Source organism: Colletotrichum fioriniae (genome assembly GCF_027942845.1).
Source record: "Colletotrichum fioriniae strain IMI 355084 chromosome Unknown scaffold_4, whole genome shotgun sequence".
Taxonomy (NCBI): Eukaryota; Fungi; Ascomycota; class Sordariomycetes; order Glomerellales; family Glomerellaceae; genus Colletotrichum; species Colletotrichum fioriniae.
In genome coordinates, this window is record NW_027076840.1 from 1,809,826 (window position 1) to 1,829,068 (window position 19,243).

The window sequence follows — 19,243 nt, forward strand, 5'->3', positions numbered from 1 at the left end:
TCCTCTTACACAACACCCTACTTCCAGGCTTTCCTGTATCCTATTCCGTAAAGAGTATGGATATCAAGGCCGAGAGGAAGAGCCTTTGTTGTCTCCAACATGGCAACGTCAAGTTGACCCAGAGAAAATCCACCGGGATACTACCCTGGCATCGGAAGCGTCCCATTTCTGTCAACGTCCCAACACGCAATTTACCCTCCGGCGCTGCTTTTCCCCGACTGGATTTCAAGAATTGGGCCCTCGGCAGCGTCTCCATATCAAATCTTCCCTCAGCTCCGCTTCCCAGCCGGAACGTTGTCATAAACCTTCATTGCTGAATGCAGTCACGAAGTTTCCTCCTAGTTGACAGCCTAGCCACCAATGGCTTGGATTTCTTTACGAGACGAGACTACGGCCGCGAAACGTCCCGGCCCCAGGGTCCAGACTTCAAATCCAAGAGCTTGATCGGCTCGAATGAACAAAACAACGCCCCTTTCCTTAGTCAGAGATCCTTGCCTTGAGGACTCCCTGGATTTTTAGTCTTATGTCGGAACGGGCACAGCCAACCGCTCTTGTCACAGAAATCTCTCGGTTGTTTTTGCTTTTAAACGTCTGTTCGGCCAAGTTGGAAGCCACCCCGCTCGCAGACTGGCCCGTGACACCAGCGACTTTGAGCCACGAAGCCATGATAATGTTGCGTATGCGGGTCTAAGGAGGACTTCCAAACGCAAGGGGCAGGCCAGCTTGACCAGCGTCTTGCGCAAGGGGGTTCGTCAACAGCAATGGGAAGAAACGCCTAGAACAAGTGTCGCTAAAGCAACTTCTGCTCGCAAAGCCCGATTAGAAGACTCTTCATGAACTCGCAACTCTTTGGCTGGCCGGGACTGCGTCGCTTGATGCCAATGCCCGAGCTCGTCTTCAACAGGGACCTACCTACTTTTGTTGGAGCCGCTCTTCGGTCGCGGCTCGACAGCCCGTGCCTACCGCAACCTCATGTGACACAAACGACGTCGTGTCCTTCCTCTACGGGACGATGCAAAGCTGTCAGATGCTGGCAAGCTGGGTCGTCGCCTCACTCCTACCGTCAAGCCCGCTTTCGAGCCTCAAGTCAGTTTACAATTGAAGTGGTCTAGCCACATTGGTGGTCCTAGGTCTCATCGTCGAGCACAAGATGGGCAGTTCTTCTGTCGTACCTTCAATTAATCCCGACTCTAGCCTCTCATCGATGGATGATTTTCCAATGGATTTCCATCAGCAGCTTTACCGTTTCCGGGATTCCCATTCGATCACAGGGCAGACCCGCTCCAGTACGGAAACATCACACTGATGACTGAGACAATACCTCCGGACGCCGCACTCACGCTTCCGGATGCAACTCGACATTCGCCAAAGTAGCTAAACCTGAGAGGGGCAGGCAGGCTCATCCAATTGCCCATCTTCAGTGAGAAGATACCAGTGTTCGTGAGGACTTGTGATTGGCCATGGCCACGTCAGCCAATACACAAGCACTAGTAATGGCAGTGTCATCAAGCGAAGATGCGCCACAGTCTTGATTTCCGACTTTGTTGTGGACACCGCCTCTGCCACCTCCCTCACAGGTAAAATGGAGCAGCCAGTTCGTGAGTCACCCAATGGCGCCCTTCGACAGTTGTCGACAAGAGGCAAAGCAGGAGTCAAAGTGTTGCGAATTCCTTCAGGAAAGAGACCCGGGACACACTTCACACGACGGCTAACGAAATAATGTCATCTGAGGTGTCCCGTGGCGAAAGTCGACGCGGCTGCACTGTTGTGCATCCAATAAAGTTGATTTTTCCAATACCTGCTGCTTGATTTGAGACCTGCATAGTAGGTGTTGCGCGAGGCAACCAGCATCTAGAGGAAAAAGCAATGACTCTTGAGTAAGATAATTTGGCCGTCGTATCATGCAACTTTTCGGGCGTGGGCACTGAGAGACTGCAAGTCCACGACTCGCGAGTTCTAGTCGATATTTCCTGTCAATTGCGTCCATAACGTCAACTGCCAATCACTTGAAGTGCGTACTGGCCCTGTCAACATCATTCTCAGTAACAGGAAAGAGAATGATGGCTTCGCTGTAGTCAACGGCAGCAAACCAGCTTGGCGGAGGTCGCTAGCCGAGTCTTGCAGCAGTTCATCGCCTTTACTCCCGTCCAAGGTACTCAAAGAGTGCTTGCTCCTAGACCTGAAGTGAAGTTTGTCCCGAAGCAGCTGGCATTGCACCTTTCATAATCGGATCACCTGCCGTCAATGATTGCATATCGTCCCCGAATGGATCGACAGAACTACAAGACTGTGTTGCGGCTCAGCATCAATGCCAGACTACCAAATGCGACTGTCTATCCAGACTTCAAAGGCTTCTATCCCGCGTGGCATTACAAATTCTTCAGCTTGTCTGCTCTTCGGCCTACACAAATACTACCACGGTTTCGGTCGTCCAAGGTTTCCCGGGTCCTTGCGGGCGGCCGTAACATGTAGTAGCCGTACTGTGTGTCCAGAGCACATTGGCCAGTCCCGTGTCACGGAGGATGAGCCAAGTAAGTTCTTCCCACACTTTCGCTAATCCGATCTCCCATATCTTGTCGACTTAACCTTGAACGGCTAGATTTCCCCATCCAATCGCAGATGTTGCCAGCCGCAGTAGGTACATCATCGGATCATCAGACAGCCACACCCTCCCGGGCCAGCCACACGATCTCATCACCAATCACTACCGAAGGCACATCACCGTTCTCGGCACCTTTCGACACTCTGTGACGCACGGGTAGCAGCGATCTCGGGCCATCACCTTTGATTCGAACTGGCAATATCGGAAGCAAATCACCTCCAACCCTGAAAGCCACGAGGTCTGCTGTAGCTACCCGCAGTCGTCGATTGTCTGTTGGCCAAGCCCCTTTAGAAGAGAGACATCAAACGTGTTTCTCCTAGGCTTGTTAGCAGGAAAGCGATTCCTCGCAAAAGCAAAAACATAGCAGGATGTGTGTGTCTGTGTGTGTGTGTGTGTACCTACCTACCAGCCTTCGAGTCAGAAAATCGCCTCTTCGTGCCGGATGACGACGAATACCTATGTCGGTGGCGGCAGGCATCCATCACCACGCAGAGCTGGCGATGCAAGGGGTGCAGCAAGCTCTCGCCTACATCGTGCTCACAACGTGGGATCACGACTAGGGTCCGGGGACGTTCCGGTCTAGATACCCTAATGCTCGAGGAGATATTGCTCCATAATTGAACACCGGCGAGACCGGCTGCCCCGTCGTGCAGCTTCCGGGTATGCATGGCGGCGCGGCCCCTCCCAATGTCATCCATCTGTTTGCAGACATTTGCAGCAGTAAGACCTACACACCGTCGGTGCAGGTACGCTGCGGTCGATGTGGCCGGGGATACTAGGCCTCTGCTTCCGACTGCGGTAGTCGGCCTGGACCCTTTTGCTGTTGACTTAGTGCTCCTCCCGTCGAAGCCTTTCCGGAATCTTCCATGGCCTGGCGGAGGTTCACGGACGTACGGCTCTTAGAGCAGGACGGCCGTACTAACAAGCCACTGGCTATTCCCGTCGCCTAGTCGGAAAGCAACATGACTAATACCTCGATTCTCGACGGGAGTCCCCATCCGGCCTATAACCGTTCAAAGGTAGCCAAGATCTCGAGATCTAGAACGTCAAGTCCATGAGCCTACGAGGTCGCTGCCTGGGGAAAGCAACCTTCGTTCATGGTACCACAGAGGTAGACATGCTCCAAGCGGATCTCGTATCCATGTTTTCTCTCCATCGTGGAACCGAGATGCCGGGACGGCCATCGCTTGTTAGCCATGACCTCGAGAAGCCTCGACACGCGAAAACGCGACGTGCGACGCCAACGAAGCAAAGAAAGAAAGTCTTCATCTCCACGCGGGTTCCAGCCCCAGACATACGCAAGACCATTGATCCATCGCTTCCCTCTTCCACATGGGGGCCCCGTGGGGAGTGCGTGGTCGACGACGACCGAAGCGACCCAAGCTGAGACAAAATAGAGAAGTTTGTGGACTGGCAACCGTTCCAACAGGCGCGTGCTTTGGGATGGAGTAAGTAAGAGAGAGACAATGTAATCTTGCGTGAATGCTGTGGCAGGGAGAGAGACAAGAGAAAAGTGTGGAAGTGAAAGTAGGTAATATTGTTTTAATATACCCCCGGTGCCCTCGGTGCCGCGGCCGTTGATGGCGAGTTACGCAGGGATGGAAAAGTGGAAAAGACGACGGGATGGGATGCAAAGGGATGATCTATCCGATTTCAATCCTGGAAACCACGTTTGAACGGTTAGGCCTCCTTATCTTGCCATACAGAAGGAAATCGTTTTACGTTTTTTTTTTCTTTCCACTTCCCACGTTTTATTGTTGAACTTGCATGGACTATCGAGCGTTGCGTTGTGCTCAGAGAGAAAGACCCGAGGGATGGAGAAAGGGTAGTGGAAGAAGGAGTAAACTGTCTCTCATATCTTTAAGCGATACCGACCATGGATTTCACCATTTGCTAGTCTGGTCTTGCTCGACAACCGATGTTTCGTTTCATCGTGGGAAGCTAGCTATCCAGGCGTGCCAGGCAAGGCATTCAGGTGTCTGACTCACCCTCGAAGCGAGCGGACTCTTGATCGGTAAGCTGGGCAATCAAACGTATGCAGTCCAATGGCGTGTTTCGGCTTGTATTTGTAGATGTTTGAAAATGTGACGAACGTTGGAACTTCGTATGTCGACTGCTAGCTTGCTGAACGCGATGTAATGTCGTGTTGATGCCTTGGTGTTGGTTTGGTGTATGAGTATCGTGTTAGACGTGGCGGGAGTACGTACACGATGATAGAGCTTCTGTCAGCCATGTGAACCAAGGATATAAGGGTGGTTTATGCTAGTCTTGGAGATGCTGAGGTGTATACATATTTTAAATGCTGGTTCTCCAGGTGGATATACTCTGCCTCGTGGCTATTCCATTCTTTCACACATTGGTTTTTAGGGTCAAATGAGATAAGTAGATTGACTTGCTTTTCTGAGCTTATTCTACCTCATGATGGAGGCATCGGACGTGACAGGTCCTATGGTGTTACTGCTGTTTCCCCGCATCGAGCCTTCATCTTTCGTTGCATTGGCCGTATCTCAATCAGTAAAAGTCAATGCCCACTTTCGACATGGCAACGAAGTCCTCACCGCAAGATGTTACCTCCATATGCATATCTTCGAGTCGCAGGTCTGATGTTGGGAATAATCGCCAACGTCTTGAGTACAAGATGAAGCGAAGTAGTTAAGATGAATGTACGTAAACATGACTTGATGGACTCGGACACTTGGGAAGTCTTGTCTTCTGCATCACCTTGCCCTAATCAGGACTGTTTAACGTCTTGTCCCTGGGTGTTACAAGTAGGGCTCGAGCAGTTGAGCTTGATACTCGGTTCGACTGGCCTAATGGTTGAGTTAGAGCAATCATAGGAGTCGTCTTTTCCCATTCGGGTCTTGGGAATGATCGTTGTAGACTTTCCGATGTTATCTGGCTACTTTTGCGTACCCTCTTTTCGAAGAACTATACAACGGCCCCCGGTCACTTCGGGACAAGGACTTGAGCAAACGACTACAAGATGGATCACTACATGATTGTTTGGTTGTAACCGTATCATTTGGATCTTCTCTATCTGCTTAACTCATTTGGCGATTCGAATCGCGCACCTAGACCAGAGTTGTCCTAGAAAGGTCCGTTTCCCTCCATATCTTCCTTCTCAACCCATACTAACCGAACGCCGGCATCGCATGCTACCCACCCGAACATTTGCCAACCCCGGTCAAATATCAAGCCCAATGGCCTTGTAAAGGTGTTGAAGGCTGGTCCCTGTTCATCATAAGGTCCTAGACATTGACAAGAATCTTCTCCCGAAGAGTCTTGCAGGAAACCTTGTGGATTTTTCGATGGGCCCTCTGGCAGTTCTTTGGGAACATCAGCTTCAGTTTTCCAAGAATTCCATGGAGTTTGAGAACTTACGATGCCGCAGTACCAAGCGGTCTGGCAGTGGCCGCACTTCTTCAGGTTGATTCCGTGGTCTGTGTGAATCTTGCCGCAATGGAAGCAGCTAAGCCCAAGATGTCAGTCGATGCCTCACATGGAGAATCTGGCTAGACTTGCCTTGGCTCGTGAAAATCCCGAGGCGTCCCCGGCTGGTGATTGTCGAGTGCAGCAAGGAACTGCGCCTTACCAGGGTCACGGAAGCCAAAGTCCACAATCGGCAAGGCAAAGCGATACTGGCAAGGTATCTTGGGAACGAGGTTGTGTAGATGCTGCAAGTCCTCGGCCTTGATCTTTGCTCCAGCACGCATCATCAAGGCGCCGATCACAATGGTGCGATACTGGCCTTGATGCTCATGCTCGAGAGCTCGATACTTCTTGAAAAGCTCGTCACCGACTCCGGAGTCAAGCCTTCCTCGGATTTCTGTGATGAGGGCGCGGAGGACCTGTGCGTGTTCCTCGGTCTTGTAGACCTCTCTTGTTTCCACAGGAGCCAACATGTCGGACTGGTTGATCATGAGATAGAGATTGAGCTGCTCAGGACCATCACCAAAAGTTTCTCTGATGGCGGCGACGATGTCGAGGTCTTCGTCGCCCTCGAAAAGACCTGATGTGTCACCGATCAGCAGAGAATAGGAGGGGGAAAGGGCAGGACACCATACGGAATCCCCAACGACCCATTCTGCTGACTTTAGGTCTTTCAGGAAGGGCCAGTGTACCAACGATTTGAGATCGTGAAGGGAGCAGACCGTAGGACGTGATGATTCAGGTATGAGAATGTGCTCGCAAACAAGGAATGATGAGGTGGGAGCGGAGGAAAACGGAGTGAAGTGAGGAAAGTCTGAGAAGATGTGGAAGAGCTGGAGCAGGCAGGTAGGTAAGTACCTCATGTAGACGACGGGATCACGCACCTGCCGTCTGTAAGGAAAGTAAGGGCAACGACCGCTCCTTCACTAAACATTGAGGAAGGAGTAAACGTTACTGTGAGGTAGCCGCATGAGGTAAGCATCAACACGCAGAGATGGCCAAAAAAGAGTTCACCCCCCCCGGTTCTGAACTGGGGGCTACATCTCTTGGTGCTCATGCTGGGATTCGAACTCGGGTATGCGCTGAGCCTGTCGTCGAGTAGGCTGGCTGGTGTAGAATTTGATTGTTGACCATTAACCACTCCGCCACCCAGCCAGTTTGACCTGACCCGTCGACCTAGACGGGCGCCTCCTGGCTGGTGACAGGAATGGAATTGGGGGGGTATATATGGGCTTCCTGTGTATTCAGGTGGAAGGCACGGTCAACACCTATCTGCTCTTTCCAACCCGGACTACCTACCTTACCCAAATACCTTGCCTACCTTACCCGAACTTAGATAGGCGCACTCTCATGGCCCTCTCGCAAAGGTTGCGTCACGGGCAATATCTCGCAGCATGTGTAGGGATGAGAATGCAAATCATCAAGTTTTAAGGCTTGCCGAGAGCAAACGTAGTCTCGTTCACGTCTAAGTATCTCATAGTCATGTGCGGTGTCTGATCTCTGATAACAAGTCTGCGTGTATTTGAGTGTATGCCATAAAACAAACGAATGCTCCGAGAAGGGAAGCAAATCTGCAGTGTGCCGATGACCATGCCATGCCTCTAGGGTAAATTCCGATCCCGCTTTTAAGTATCTCCAGGTTTCCATCGATTTCTTCTAAGTCTGCTAAGATATGCTGAACGTCACCCCCTGACGGTTGTGCCAGATGGGAGCCGTTAATAGGTTGTTTATGTTCAGCCAGCAATTGACTATCTGACCGTCCGAGAAGCTCAAAGATCACCAAGGCACCATTTTACAACCAGGAATCACGGTAAAATCAACATGAAGGACCAACTTGGCGGTTACGGAGAATGGCAATGAGGTGGTACGTTGTGGTGAATATTGTGCTGCCTAATGATATCACAGCAATCGCCGGTTACCTATGCTCCTCCTCGAAGTGACTTGAAGAACTGTCGAATGAATCCATGCTGCCATTTCTTTCCGCAAATCCAACGAGTATAGGTTGGCAAGTTGACCTATGACTTGTTCAGGGGTAGAGAGGAGGCCGATTAACAACGTGCCTGTTCTGCCCGATTTCTTTTGTGTTCATAATCTTGACATTCATCCCCAAACGCCAATAGTATCCGTGAACCATCCTCCAACTACAAAGCATGCGAGGTATCGATATCTTTATCCGTAACCTATCTTCGCGGGGGAGGGTTGAAGCCCGGGGCTCCACCAGGAGGGCCGGGGTTGAAACCAGGAGGAGGGAAGGGGGCGTTTTGAGGGAATCCCGGGGGCAGGGAAGGCGCCGGGGAAACCTGGGGGAGGAGCTGTAACGCGTGAGAAGCGCATTCGCGGGTCAGAGGGGTATGTGTACTCACCACCACGTCCACCGAAGGGTGGGGCACCAGGGAAGCCAGGGAATCCGGGAGGAGCACCACCTCCAACACCAGCAGCAGGGCCCTATATCGAAAGTCAGCGCCCGAAGCTCATAAACAGACATTGTTGAGGTACTAACGGCCAGCGATGGGGGAGCCGGAGCGGCGCCGCGGCCAGCGGGTCGCGCAACACCAGGACCAGCGGTGAGACCGGCCGAGATTCCGCCAGGCGCACTCTTTCCAAGTCGCGCACTGGGATCCGCAGGAGGCTCTGATTCGACTGAAAGGGAGACAATGTGTGCGCCGCGGACAATCGTCAAGCCGAGGGTTCGCTTCTCCTCCTTCTCGATCGTTTGGCCTGAGCTAGAGCTAGCGCCAGGGGCGGCAGGCTTGTTCTGTCTGATCTTGACGCGTCTGAACTCTTCGGTATCGGCGAGAACGAGGTTCATGTGCTATAAATATTGTCAGCAAGGTTGTAGGGACGCGATTGAGGGTTGAATTGGGTTGCGTACCTTGTCAAATGCAAGCATTTGTCCGGTCATCTGGCGGCCATCGTTCAAGGTAACCCTCATGCGGTAGTTGATCTATAAAGTCGCGTCAGTCAGTTCTCTGCGTGGTCCGCGAAATCGATTGTCGGGTAATTCTCGAGGGAAAGTACGTACGTAACCAGCCTAGATATGAATAACTTTGTGTCAGCCTGTATTGTCAACCTTGAAACTTTGAGAGAAAGGTCAGGAGTTGCTCACCATCTTGCCCTGTTTGTTCGACATTTTGGCCGATGTTTGTGAGTAGCTACTCTCGTAGCTGCTCTAAGTCTTCAAAAAATTGATGTTATGCTTGTTGCGAAGCCTGAGAGACTTCAGCGAGACTTTTGATGCTTGCGATAGGCAGAGCTCCAGCAGTCAGAGGATATGGAGACAAATTTCGGGAGGCTGAAGGAACCTTGGAAAGGCTGAGGCCAAACGACGGGACCCTCCATGCTTGGAGTCGGTACGTAGCTTGATGTGGCTGATGGGAGCATCCACTTGGGTTTATGTGGCTCGCGCCTGTGGCTACCTTATGGAGCACCGCTCTCAAGTGGGTCGTCACCCACCTTCCTTGCAAGGGCTCGCAAACCCCCCAAAACACAAAGTCTTTTTTTTGCCAATTGGCGCCGAACTTTTTCCCACTTTGACAATCGACAATCGACACCAAACGCCCAGCCAGCCGTACCGCAGTACTAACCGCCAAAATGTCGTCCGAGAAGGCCCAGAACCCCATGCGCGAGCTTCACATCCAGAAGCTCGTCCTCAACATCTCCGTCGGCGAGTCTGGTGACAGACTGACCCGTGCCGCGAAGGTTTTGGAGCAGCTGTCCGGTCAAACCCCCGTTTACAGTACGGCATCACCAAAAGTTCCCACGATAAAACACGATGGACTAACAGTACCCGATAGGCAAGGCCCGCTACACCGTCCGTACCTTCGGTATCCGCCGTAACGAAAAGATTGCTGTCCACGTCACCGTCCGTGGCCCCAAGGTACGACAACTTTGGCGAGATTCGAAACTGCGCAGGAAGGATGATGGACTGACTTGATGATTCCAGGCTGAGGAGATTCTCGAGCGTGGCCTCAAGGTCAAGGAGTACGAGCTCCGCAAGCGCAACTTCTCCGAGACCGGCAACTTCGGATTCGGTATCTCTGAGCACATTGATCTCGGTATCAAGTACGACCCCTCCATCGGTATCTACGGCATGGACTTCTACGTCTGCATGACCCGCAAGGGTGAGCGTGTCGGCACCCGCCGCCGCTGCAAGGGCCGCATCGGCTCTGGCCACCGCATCAAGCGTGACGAGACCGTCAAGTGGTTCAAGTCTCGCTTCGATGGCATTGTCCGATAAATGCTTTCATTTCCTGCGACGAACGAAAAAAGACACTGGGACGGCTTGGGTTAACGGTTGGCGAAAAATGGGAAAACTGGCTTGCAAGGCATGTACTTTCCAGCAGTTGTTCATACAACACGCTTGACTTGAGCAAAAATTCAGTCAAGCCGCGGCCTCAGAGACCGACCGGCGTCATGCCGGCTTACAACACAAGTTCCTTCTTACCGTGATGCTGCTCATGATTTTATTTGGTGACGATGGCCTGCGATATGGGAGCGGCCTAGGCGTTGGTGGTTTAGCTAGTCTATTTTAGTCCAAATAAGCTCCATTCCCGTACTCACGGATCAGGTCTCTCATCTCGCGTGAAGTGGTAAGCCGGTTTTCCTTGCCAAGGTTTGTCCTCACTTCGTGTGGCTGCACGTGACCAATGTTGCATTGGGATTTTGGCCTCAAGGCTCAAGTAGGACTACGAGGCTGACGGCAGAAATGCGACTCGGATTTCACATTGCTCCGAGGCGGTCAGGCTCGGTGTTCCCGGCCGGACGGAGGCACCAAAGTCCCACAGCTTCAGCACGCCTGACGTCTACGTACACTGTGTCCTGTGCCTCTGGGCTCCCAACGAATGCTTGGAAGTCGGAGAAGTTGGCGTTCCTCAAGAGAGTGGAATGACACGGTGGAGAGTTCTGCACCAAAAATGTCGGGGAAGGGGGGCGACGGCACCGGGAAGCTACCTGGACTAAGAGAACATTGCATGCATGCAGATATGAGAATAGGTGAGGTCAAGGGATAATTGAAGCTATCATGATAGACAAATACCGGGGCGATGGATGAAAAGTCCCGGTATCGCAATGGCTGGCGACAGCTATTGTATCGCAAACTCAATGGGTGCGGCAGAAAGCCAGATTGGCACCGATTTTTTTTGATTTTTTTATGTTTTTTTCCTCGGGCCCAGTTCCCTCTCCTTTCGGTTGAGATTAGATCGTCCTCCCAGCGCGTTAAAGACCTGTCAATGCCAGAGCGTCTTTTTCCCCTGTGTTATGTAAGTCAGGCATTTCACGGGGTTACGGGGCCACGACGGGCACGTATGCAGTGGTCGGAAATTGTTAGGGAGATCTCGGGTTGGACTGAGGCAAAACTCGACGACCCACCGTGATTGGCCGGCCAGCACAGCTTCGGCTCCACTGCTTCCTCACTCTCTTTTCCCTCCACTGGGCTTCTTCCAAAAAAGACTCGATTTGCACTCCTTCAAAGGCACCTTCATCAACCCCAATCTCCCCTCCACTCAATTGCATCTATTGCAATTGATTCTCCTTCGATCTAGACAGTGTCCAAGATCTCCTAATATGTTCCGCAACGCCCTCCGCCAGTCGACGCGCGCCGTCGGCGCCGTCTCTGCTGCCGGCAGAGTCGCCGCCGTAAGTCCACATCTTCCGTCAACCTCCCCATCCCCGAACCGACGTCAATTCCATCCAAAAACATCAGCAATCGATTCTGCGATATCCAATTAGGTCCCTCCGAGCTTTTTTGACCTCGCGGGAGTCGCGTTGCTGGCGTGGAAGAGCTTTTCATCGAGCTCCCTTGAGGGATGCGTTGGTGTTTTGGGGCGGGAGCCGCCCATAACATTTTCGGCCGTTCGGCTAACCTGTTTTTCACCCTCAGGCCCGAAATGCCGCACCCGCCGTCTTCAACATGCAGACTCGCACATACGCCGAGGCCAAGGCTTCCCCGACCGAGGTTTCTTCCATCCTCGAGCAGAGAATTCGTGGTGTCCAGGAGGAGGCTGGTCTCGCCGAGACCGGCCGCGTCCTGTCCGTCGGGTACGTTTAAGCGGCATCTCTCGGCATCGCGAGCCACCATCGGAAAAGCTTCAATGCATCATCGGATTGCACGAGGAGCTCGCATGTCAACTGATCGGCCCCAAGAAAAAGTTTTGCTAACGGCGAGGGAACAATAGTGATGGTATCGCCCGTGTTCACGGCATGGCCAACGTCCAGGCTGAGGAGCTTGTCGAGTACGTTAAGCGCCCTTTACTCACTTCGGAGATGCATCGCGTCTAACTCTGTCACGTATAGGTTCGCCTCCGGCGTCAAGGGCATGTGCATGAACCTCGAGGCCGGCCAGGTCGGTGTTGTGCTTTTCGGTTCTGACCGTTTGGTCAAGGAGGGCGAGACTGTCAAGCGTACCGGAGAGATTGTAGGTTCAATGTGGCCTGGTCGAAGACGGTCAATGTTTATTAACAACACTATAGGTCGATGTTCCCGTCGGTCCCGAGCTTCTCGGCCGTGTCATCGACGCTCTCGGTAACCCCATTGACGGCAAGGGCCCCCTTAACGCCAAGGAGAAGCGCCGTGCTCAGCTCAAGGCTCCCGGCATTCTGCCTCGCAAGTCCGTCAACCAGCCGGTCCAGACTGGTCTTAAGTCCATTGACGCCATGGTTCCCATTGGCCGTGGTCAGCGTGAGTTGATCATTGGTGACCGTCAGACCGGAAAGACTGCTGTCGCCCTCGACGCCATCCTTAACCAGAAGCGTTGGAACAACTCCAACGACGAGACCAAGAAGCTTTACTGCGTCTACGTCGCCGTCGGTCAGAAGCGTTCCACCGTCGCCCAGCTCGTCAAGACCCTTGAGGAGAACGACGCCATGAAGTACTCCATCGTCGTCGCTGCCACCGCCTCCGAGGCCGCTCCCCTTCAGTACATTGCTCCCTTCACCGGTGGTAAGTAACACTTGTGCAAATTTTATCACATCTTCAGTCAGCATAAGACTAATAACCTCCTCCAGCCTCCGTCGCTGAGTGGTTCCGTGACAACGGCAAGCACTCTCTCATCATCTACGACGATCTGTCCAAGCAGGCCGTTGCCTACCGTCAGATGTCCCTGCTGCTTCGTCGTCCCCCCGGACGTGAGGCCTACCCCGGTGACGTTTTCTACCTCCACTCTCGTCTTCTCGAGCGTGCCGCCAAGATGAACGACAAGCTTGGTGGTGGTTCCATGACTGCCCTTCCCGTCATTGAGACCCAGGGTGGTGATGTCTCCGCCTACATTCCCACCAACGTCATTTCCATTACCGACGGCCAGATCTTCTTGGAGTCCGAGCTCTTCTACAAGGGTATCCGTCCCGCCATTAACGTCGGTCTTTCCGTCTCTCGTGTCGGTTCCGCCGCCCAGCTTAAGGCCATGAAGCAAGTCGCTGGTTCCCTGAAGCTTTTCTTGGCTCAGTACCGTGAGGTCGCTGCCTTCGCCCAGTTCGGTTCCGATTTGGATGCCTCTACCAAGCAGACCCTCAGCAGAGGTGAACGCGTAAGTTGACAGTACATCACTACCTCACTTCGTGACAAGTACTAACCAGTACCTCTACAGTTGACCGAGCTCCTCAAGCAGAAGCAGTACTCCCCCATGGCCGTCAACGAGATGGTTCCCCTCATCTTCGCTGGTGTCAACGGTCACCTTGACAGCGTCCCCGTCGCCAAGATCCTCCAGTGGGAGGCTGACTTCCTGTCCCACCTCCGCACCAACGAGTCCGACCTGATTGCCACCATCGACAAGGAGGGTGCCCTCAGCAAGGACCTTGAGGCCCGCCTCAAGGACGTCATCACCACCTTCACCAAGAGCTTCCTGGGCTAAATTTTAAGTCTCACCTGACATAATAAATGGTCCGACTGGGAGCGCTCGGGGTTGATGTAGCTGTCTATACCGAAGTTTTTGTTTGCCTAGAGGCGTGAGGAAATCTCGAGGGTTTTGCGCCGGTCCGAGGGAAGCACCAGGGGACGCGATTTTTGGGGAAGGATCTCCAGTCGAACCACTTGTAAAATAGAGCTCAAGACTCAATTAACGCCCTCGATTCCTTTTGTCCTTTCATGAACTTGTTCCCAGTAATTTGTTCCGCCGTGATTTCTTATTTTCTGGGGATTCGTACAGCAAAGCCGACGAGGCTCGGCTGTTAATCGTGAAATCTCAGCCGCTTCATTGTACTGACGGCAAGCTACCGCGTCGTTGAAGTAGTCAAATGCCGTTCACAAATCAACATGTCGGGCTCTCGATAGCATTCCGAAACGCGAAGAGGACGGCGGGCCGTTAAGGGCGCGCCGGAACATGAGGACGGCCTCGGCCGCCTAGCGGGTCAACTCACAAATCGTACGGGATGTCGGCAGGTGACATCATCTGGCTGTCAGAGCTCCCAACGTCAACTTGACTTATTGCCCCTCGCACAACTACTCAAGTTCAAACGTCCTCTGTGAATTATACAACCTCATCATGCCATCTGACTCCAGTACTCCAGAAATGTCTGCGGCAACGAAAGACGTTCTCAGCCGGGTGCAGCGGATGATTCCGCCCATGTTGGAGAAGTTCCACAAAGGTGATTCCGTGGCTCAGAATCCCAATGTGATGATGGTTGAAGCTCTTTCTCTTGCTTACACTTCGATACCAGGACAATTGGGCCGCGTCGCTGTTCTTGGCGGCAGTGTCGATTACACGGGCGCGCCATACTTTTCAGCCATGGCGAGTGCCAGGCTAGGTTGCGATATGGTAAGTCCAGTCCAGCCCAGTCCGGTCTCTCATCCATCCCCCAGCTTCATCAGGGCAACGCGGGATGCTTCATGATACACTCAGCTGAGACCGGGAACCATAGTCCCACGTAATCTGCACTCCCGGCGCGGCCTCGGTGATCAAGACTTACTCGCCAAACCTCATGGTTCACCCACTCATGCGCCAAACCCCATCAGACGCGGCATCCGCCAGCTCCGGTTCGCGGGACACCGCATCGACGGACCCGGACAAGATCTCGGGTCCCATCATCGACATGCTCGCCCGCCTACACGTGCTCGTCATTGGGCCCGGGCTCGGCCGTGACCCGCTGATGCAGGAGACTGTCGCGCGCGTCATCCGCGCCGCCCGCGAGCGTTCGATCCCGCTGGTTCTCGACGCTGACGCGCTGCTCATCGTGCAAAAGGACCCGTGACTGGTGAAGGGCTACGATTTGGCCGTGCTGACGCCCAATGTCGTCGAGTTCTCGCGGCTTTGTAAGGCGCTCGAGGTCGATGAGGGCAAAGTGAAGGATCAGGCGGGTGGTGGGGGGGAGGAGAAGGAGACGGCCAAGGTTGAGGCGCTGGCGAGGGCTTTGGAGGGTGTTACTATTGTTCAGAAGGGGGCCAAGGACTTCATTTCGAATGGGAAGGATACGTTGATCGTTGACCTGCAGGGCGGGTTGAAGAGGAGTGGTGGGCAGGGTGATACACTTACGGGGTCAATAGCGACGTTTTTGGGATGGAGGCATGCGTATCTTGAGGGCTTGTGGGATAGGGGTAGCGAGACGATCAAGGAGGATGAGTTGGTTAGGCTTGCTGCCTTTGGAGGGAGTGCTATTACGAGGGTAAGTCGATTGCTGTTGCTGAGATTCTGGATGAATGAGTGGCTTACTGACTGCTTGTAGGAATGCTCGAGGCGTGCTTTCCTGAAGAAGGGACGCAGCTTGCAGGCGAGTGACTTGACTGACGAGGTCCACGGTGCCTTCATGACGCTGTTTGGCGAGGTGGATGGCAATGCTGGCGCCACCAAGCTGTGATGAAAGGAGAAGTCTCGGGGCTCATGTAGTTGTAGTACCGTAGACGAATATCATGCCATGCGGTAAACAATATCGATTGACAGCTTCCTTCCTCGAACAGCAGCTCCAAAAATCGTCAAAAGGACGCTCGACCCCGATAAGTTTTCGAGTCAATTGGAAGGTGCCTGTTCAATTGCATTTGTGGGATGGAAGGCATCAAAAGGGGCAAAGGGTTTGAAAAAGCAAAACCTCAGGTGCGCAGTCCGTAAATCGAACTGAGCCCCTACGAAATTCTCCATCCGTTGACTTCTCGAGATTTCATACCAAGTTCTGTACTAACGGACCAGGGCGTTATACCGCTCGGCCATGGGGATCGATCGGGCTTGGTTGACGAATGACGACCTCAACCTGAATACAAAGCGAGGCCCCATGCCTGGATTGGACGGGAGTGGTGCTGCGGAAGGAAGGAGCGAAGATGGGATAAGGCTGTCGACTTATAGGCCATCCAGAAATGCGGCAGCCATTTTTAATGGTAAGCTGAGGCTGCGAGAACAATATCCTCCGTGCGTATTCTTGGAACACTACAATAGGACGCATGCCCTTCTACTGACTATGAAAACAAAGATTTGCACAGCTTTTGAGCTCTTATTTAAGACAAAGTCACTGACTTCTTTCTAGATATCTTTCTCTCTTTTTTTAACTTATACTTCCCCTAGGCGTTCCCCGGTCATACAATTTAGCCATTGACAAGAAATGCCATGTAATAAGCATCATAGTCCTTGGTATCGAGATCTCATCAAGGCAAGACAGCGTAAATCCAGGACCCTTATCTCAGAGGCATACTCTAGAAAGACTCACACATACAAGCCGTCATCCAGCCTTTCCTCTTAACTTTTGTGTATTACCACGTGATGCCGCGAACAGCGCTCAAAGGCATGATTTAATGCTGGGTTTATTTATGGTGTACTTGACCTACGTTCATGAATGAAATCCGTCACCATTGGCTACATCTGAGGAATTAGATAGAGTCATCGATCTTAGTCGCATTCCTGCGACCGTCATGGCAAGAGCATGATCTTGCCGCAAAATCCTCTCTAAAGAAAGAAGAATTCTACCATTGCTCCTCCACCAGGCCTGCTTTATATTCGTGGGATGAATAAGTAAGAACGCGAACAGGGCAGTATTAAGTGTTGACATAGTGATTCCTTGCTATTTGAAAGATAGTCATCTAGGAAGAGTGTGAGGAAACACTTATCCCACTCGCCATTTATAGGATAACAGCGTGCTAGGAACTTCGACTAGATACGGGCTGGTGTGCTTTTGTGAAAGCGTATTTACTGAACATGACCTTTATACTAGGTGCCACAAATCGATATGCGGATGTTAACGCTCTACTTGCTAATCATTTGGGTCATACAAACGGCCTGTCACGGTCTCCAAGGCTGAGATTGACACAAACTTACTTGCTGGGAAATGGCAGGATGCCTGGCCAAAGCCATAGCTTGTTGGCAGAATAATGTGGTTCGTTCAGGTGGCCTTACTTCCATCTTATCCAAGACATCCTCACTTGCTTCCTGATTCTTCATCCATCACTCTAAATCATTCTTGTCGACGTATTCATCTAATAACCAGACGAACCGGATGGAACCTAGAGCCTCATGATCTTCGACTTCCAATGTCCAAGCTCAACTTGAAGCACACACCTGTGAGAGATAATGCACATAATACATTGTAACAGTACATTAAATACAAAGATGCTATGACACATAGACTGGGATTTGCTACAGATAAGCGGCAAGGAGGCCCCTTGAGGTTGCAGTGTCTTAGAACGCCACCGTTGAAGTGCAGAGATGCGCTTTAGAGACCTGGCGTGCAAGATAGTAACAGGGAAGACTTCTTTTTCTTGAAACGATGAAGGGGAAGCCCAAGATGAAGGATTATCTGGAAAGTTTTGATACACCAGGCCTTGCAAGATGAAAGCTAATAGATCAAGGTCCAATGATCATGCCCAGTGTCATAATGGGTACTCGAGAGCAGTACGAATATCCCCTCCGGAGATCACTATCTGAATGTTTATCCCCTATAGAGAATCATCTTGAAAACTGTCGAAAACCTAAAGCATAGACAGAGGATCACTTGTGAGAATCCTAGTTAAAGGCTTCATAATATGCCTGATATCTTGATAACATAAGCAAGCTGACTCTGACCAAGATACACTCACTATGAAGTACTCAACTCGAATAGATTCTACAAACCCAGCAGAGCAACATTTCACTTGGGCACCTACACCTACTTTCGATTTGAAATCCTCCATCACTACGGACACCTTCTCGTCACCAACCTCATCCGGAACCAGATCCGGGCCGAACCCCCCCCCCGGTACACCCCCGAACTACATGTATCAAACTTACACCTCCTCGGCTACGAACCCGACAACTCTCATGACGGAAGCAAAGACTACCAAAGGTACTTCAAGATTGAGAGAGTTGCGACGAAGAGCTAGAACTCCGAAACCCCAGACATACCCCGAGGACGTATCGAAGAAGGGGTTCGGATGGCATGTGTTAGCCGCCACAAACATCCCGGACTCCACACGAAGTATCCCCGAGAACTACCATCTCGCTCCTTCCCCCCGCGTTTTCCTTTACCCCGGCAAAGCCCCCGGGTTCCTCCATTTGATCCTCAGTCTTGTCTAGATTGAATGTGAACTTGTAGAATAATGCGCACATACATATCTCGTAGAGGAGGAGCTACGGCCTGAAACTGAAGCGGCGTGCCATCGATGCACGTTGGCAGAAAGGAGGACGGCGGGCGTGCGGGCATCCGCACCAATCCATCAGCCTTACCCGCTCCCCTCAATCTACAATACAACATAGAGAAGATACTCCCATAGGACCACCACATGAGCGCCTCGTGTGCAAGGTCCAATGGTCGGACGAGAGGGATACCGCGTCAGACCTGGGAGTTCAAAACATCATTATACATGGACTGACTGCACGCTCTACGATGACAGATCCACCCTTTTCCCCAAGCATACCTTATCGAAGTCTTTAGCAAGAATAAATCGGATGAAGGCAAATACCTTCTCCAGAATCAGTCATGCGGTGTAGATAAAAAAAAAAAAAACGACAAAAAATAGGCTGATGATGGCGTGGTTTCCCTATCCGCGGCTCTATCCGCGGCTCTATCCGCTCCAATGCGAGATGTTCGGTTCGGTCCACAGAGATCCGTCCCAACATTCACCACTCCGGTAATCCTGATCTAGATCCGTGGCCTTTCTTGAACTCTCTCGTTCAGATGAGGCGATTTGACCTTCCCTGATAGCGGGTGTAGGAGGGGAGAAGTGAATGGAGACGTGGCGGTTCCTTCTTTTCAACCCAAATTGAAGATTTATTTCACTCTTCTTCAAATCAATCACCTGAAAGTCTAGAAACCGCCTTTGGCAACCAGC

General features: G+C 52.1%; 5 protein-coding genes across 5 annotated transcripts; 3 read left to right on the forward strand and 2 right to left on the reverse strand.

Annotated features, from left to right (window-relative positions):
* Positions 1–6,114: 6,114 nt before the first annotated feature.
* Positions 6,115–6,685, reverse strand: N0V96_004340 (uncharacterized protein; the record flags this gene model as incomplete). Its single annotated transcript, XM_065757089.1, has 2 exons — positions 6,115–6,611; positions 6,682–6,685. The coding sequence occupies 2 exons, from the start codon at positions 6,683–6,685 to the stop codon at positions 6,115–6,117; spliced, it is 501 nt and encodes a 166-aa protein (XP_065614302.1).
* Positions 6,686–8,390: 1,705 nt separating this feature from the next.
* smb1 (Small nuclear ribonucleoprotein-associated protein B) lies at positions 8,391–9,161 on the reverse strand (the record flags this gene model as incomplete). The annotated part of the gene is made up of 4 exons (XM_065757090.1): positions 8,391–8,843; positions 8,904–8,975; positions 9,054–9,062; positions 9,138–9,161. The coding sequence occupies 4 exons, from the start codon at positions 9,159–9,161 to the stop codon at positions 8,391–8,393; spliced, it is 558 nt and encodes a 185-aa protein (XP_065614303.1).
* Positions 9,162–9,622: 461 nt separating this feature from the next.
* On the forward strand, positions 9,623–10,268 carry RPL11 (60S ribosomal protein uL5; the record flags this gene model as incomplete). The annotated part of the gene is made up of 3 exons (XM_053188408.1): positions 9,623–9,767; positions 9,826–9,908; positions 9,975–10,268. 3 exons carry the CDS (start codon positions 9,623–9,625, stop codon positions 10,266–10,268), a joined length of 522 nt encoding a protein of 173 aa, XP_053054370.1.
* Positions 10,269–11,593: 1,325 nt separating this feature from the next.
* Positions 11,594–13,874, forward strand: ATP1 (Alpha subunit of the F1 sector of mitochondrial F1F0 ATP synthase; the record flags this gene model as incomplete). Its single annotated transcript, XM_053188409.1, has 7 exons — positions 11,594–11,665; positions 11,910–12,067; positions 12,205–12,261; positions 12,323–12,443; positions 12,499–12,967; positions 13,033–13,550; positions 13,611–13,874. 7 exons carry the CDS (start codon positions 11,594–11,596, stop codon positions 13,872–13,874), a joined length of 1,659 nt encoding a protein of 552 aa, XP_053054371.1.
* A 657-nt stretch (positions 13,875–14,531) lies between these two features.
* N0V96_004344 (uncharacterized protein) lies at positions 14,532–15,813 on the forward strand (the record flags this gene model as incomplete). The annotated part of the gene is made up of 4 exons (XM_065757091.1): positions 14,532–14,777; positions 14,881–15,192; positions 15,220–15,621; positions 15,682–15,813. The coding sequence occupies 4 exons, from the start codon at positions 14,532–14,534 to the stop codon at positions 15,811–15,813; spliced, it is 1,092 nt and encodes a 363-aa protein (XP_065614304.1).
* Positions 15,814–19,243: the final 3,430 nt, after the last annotated feature.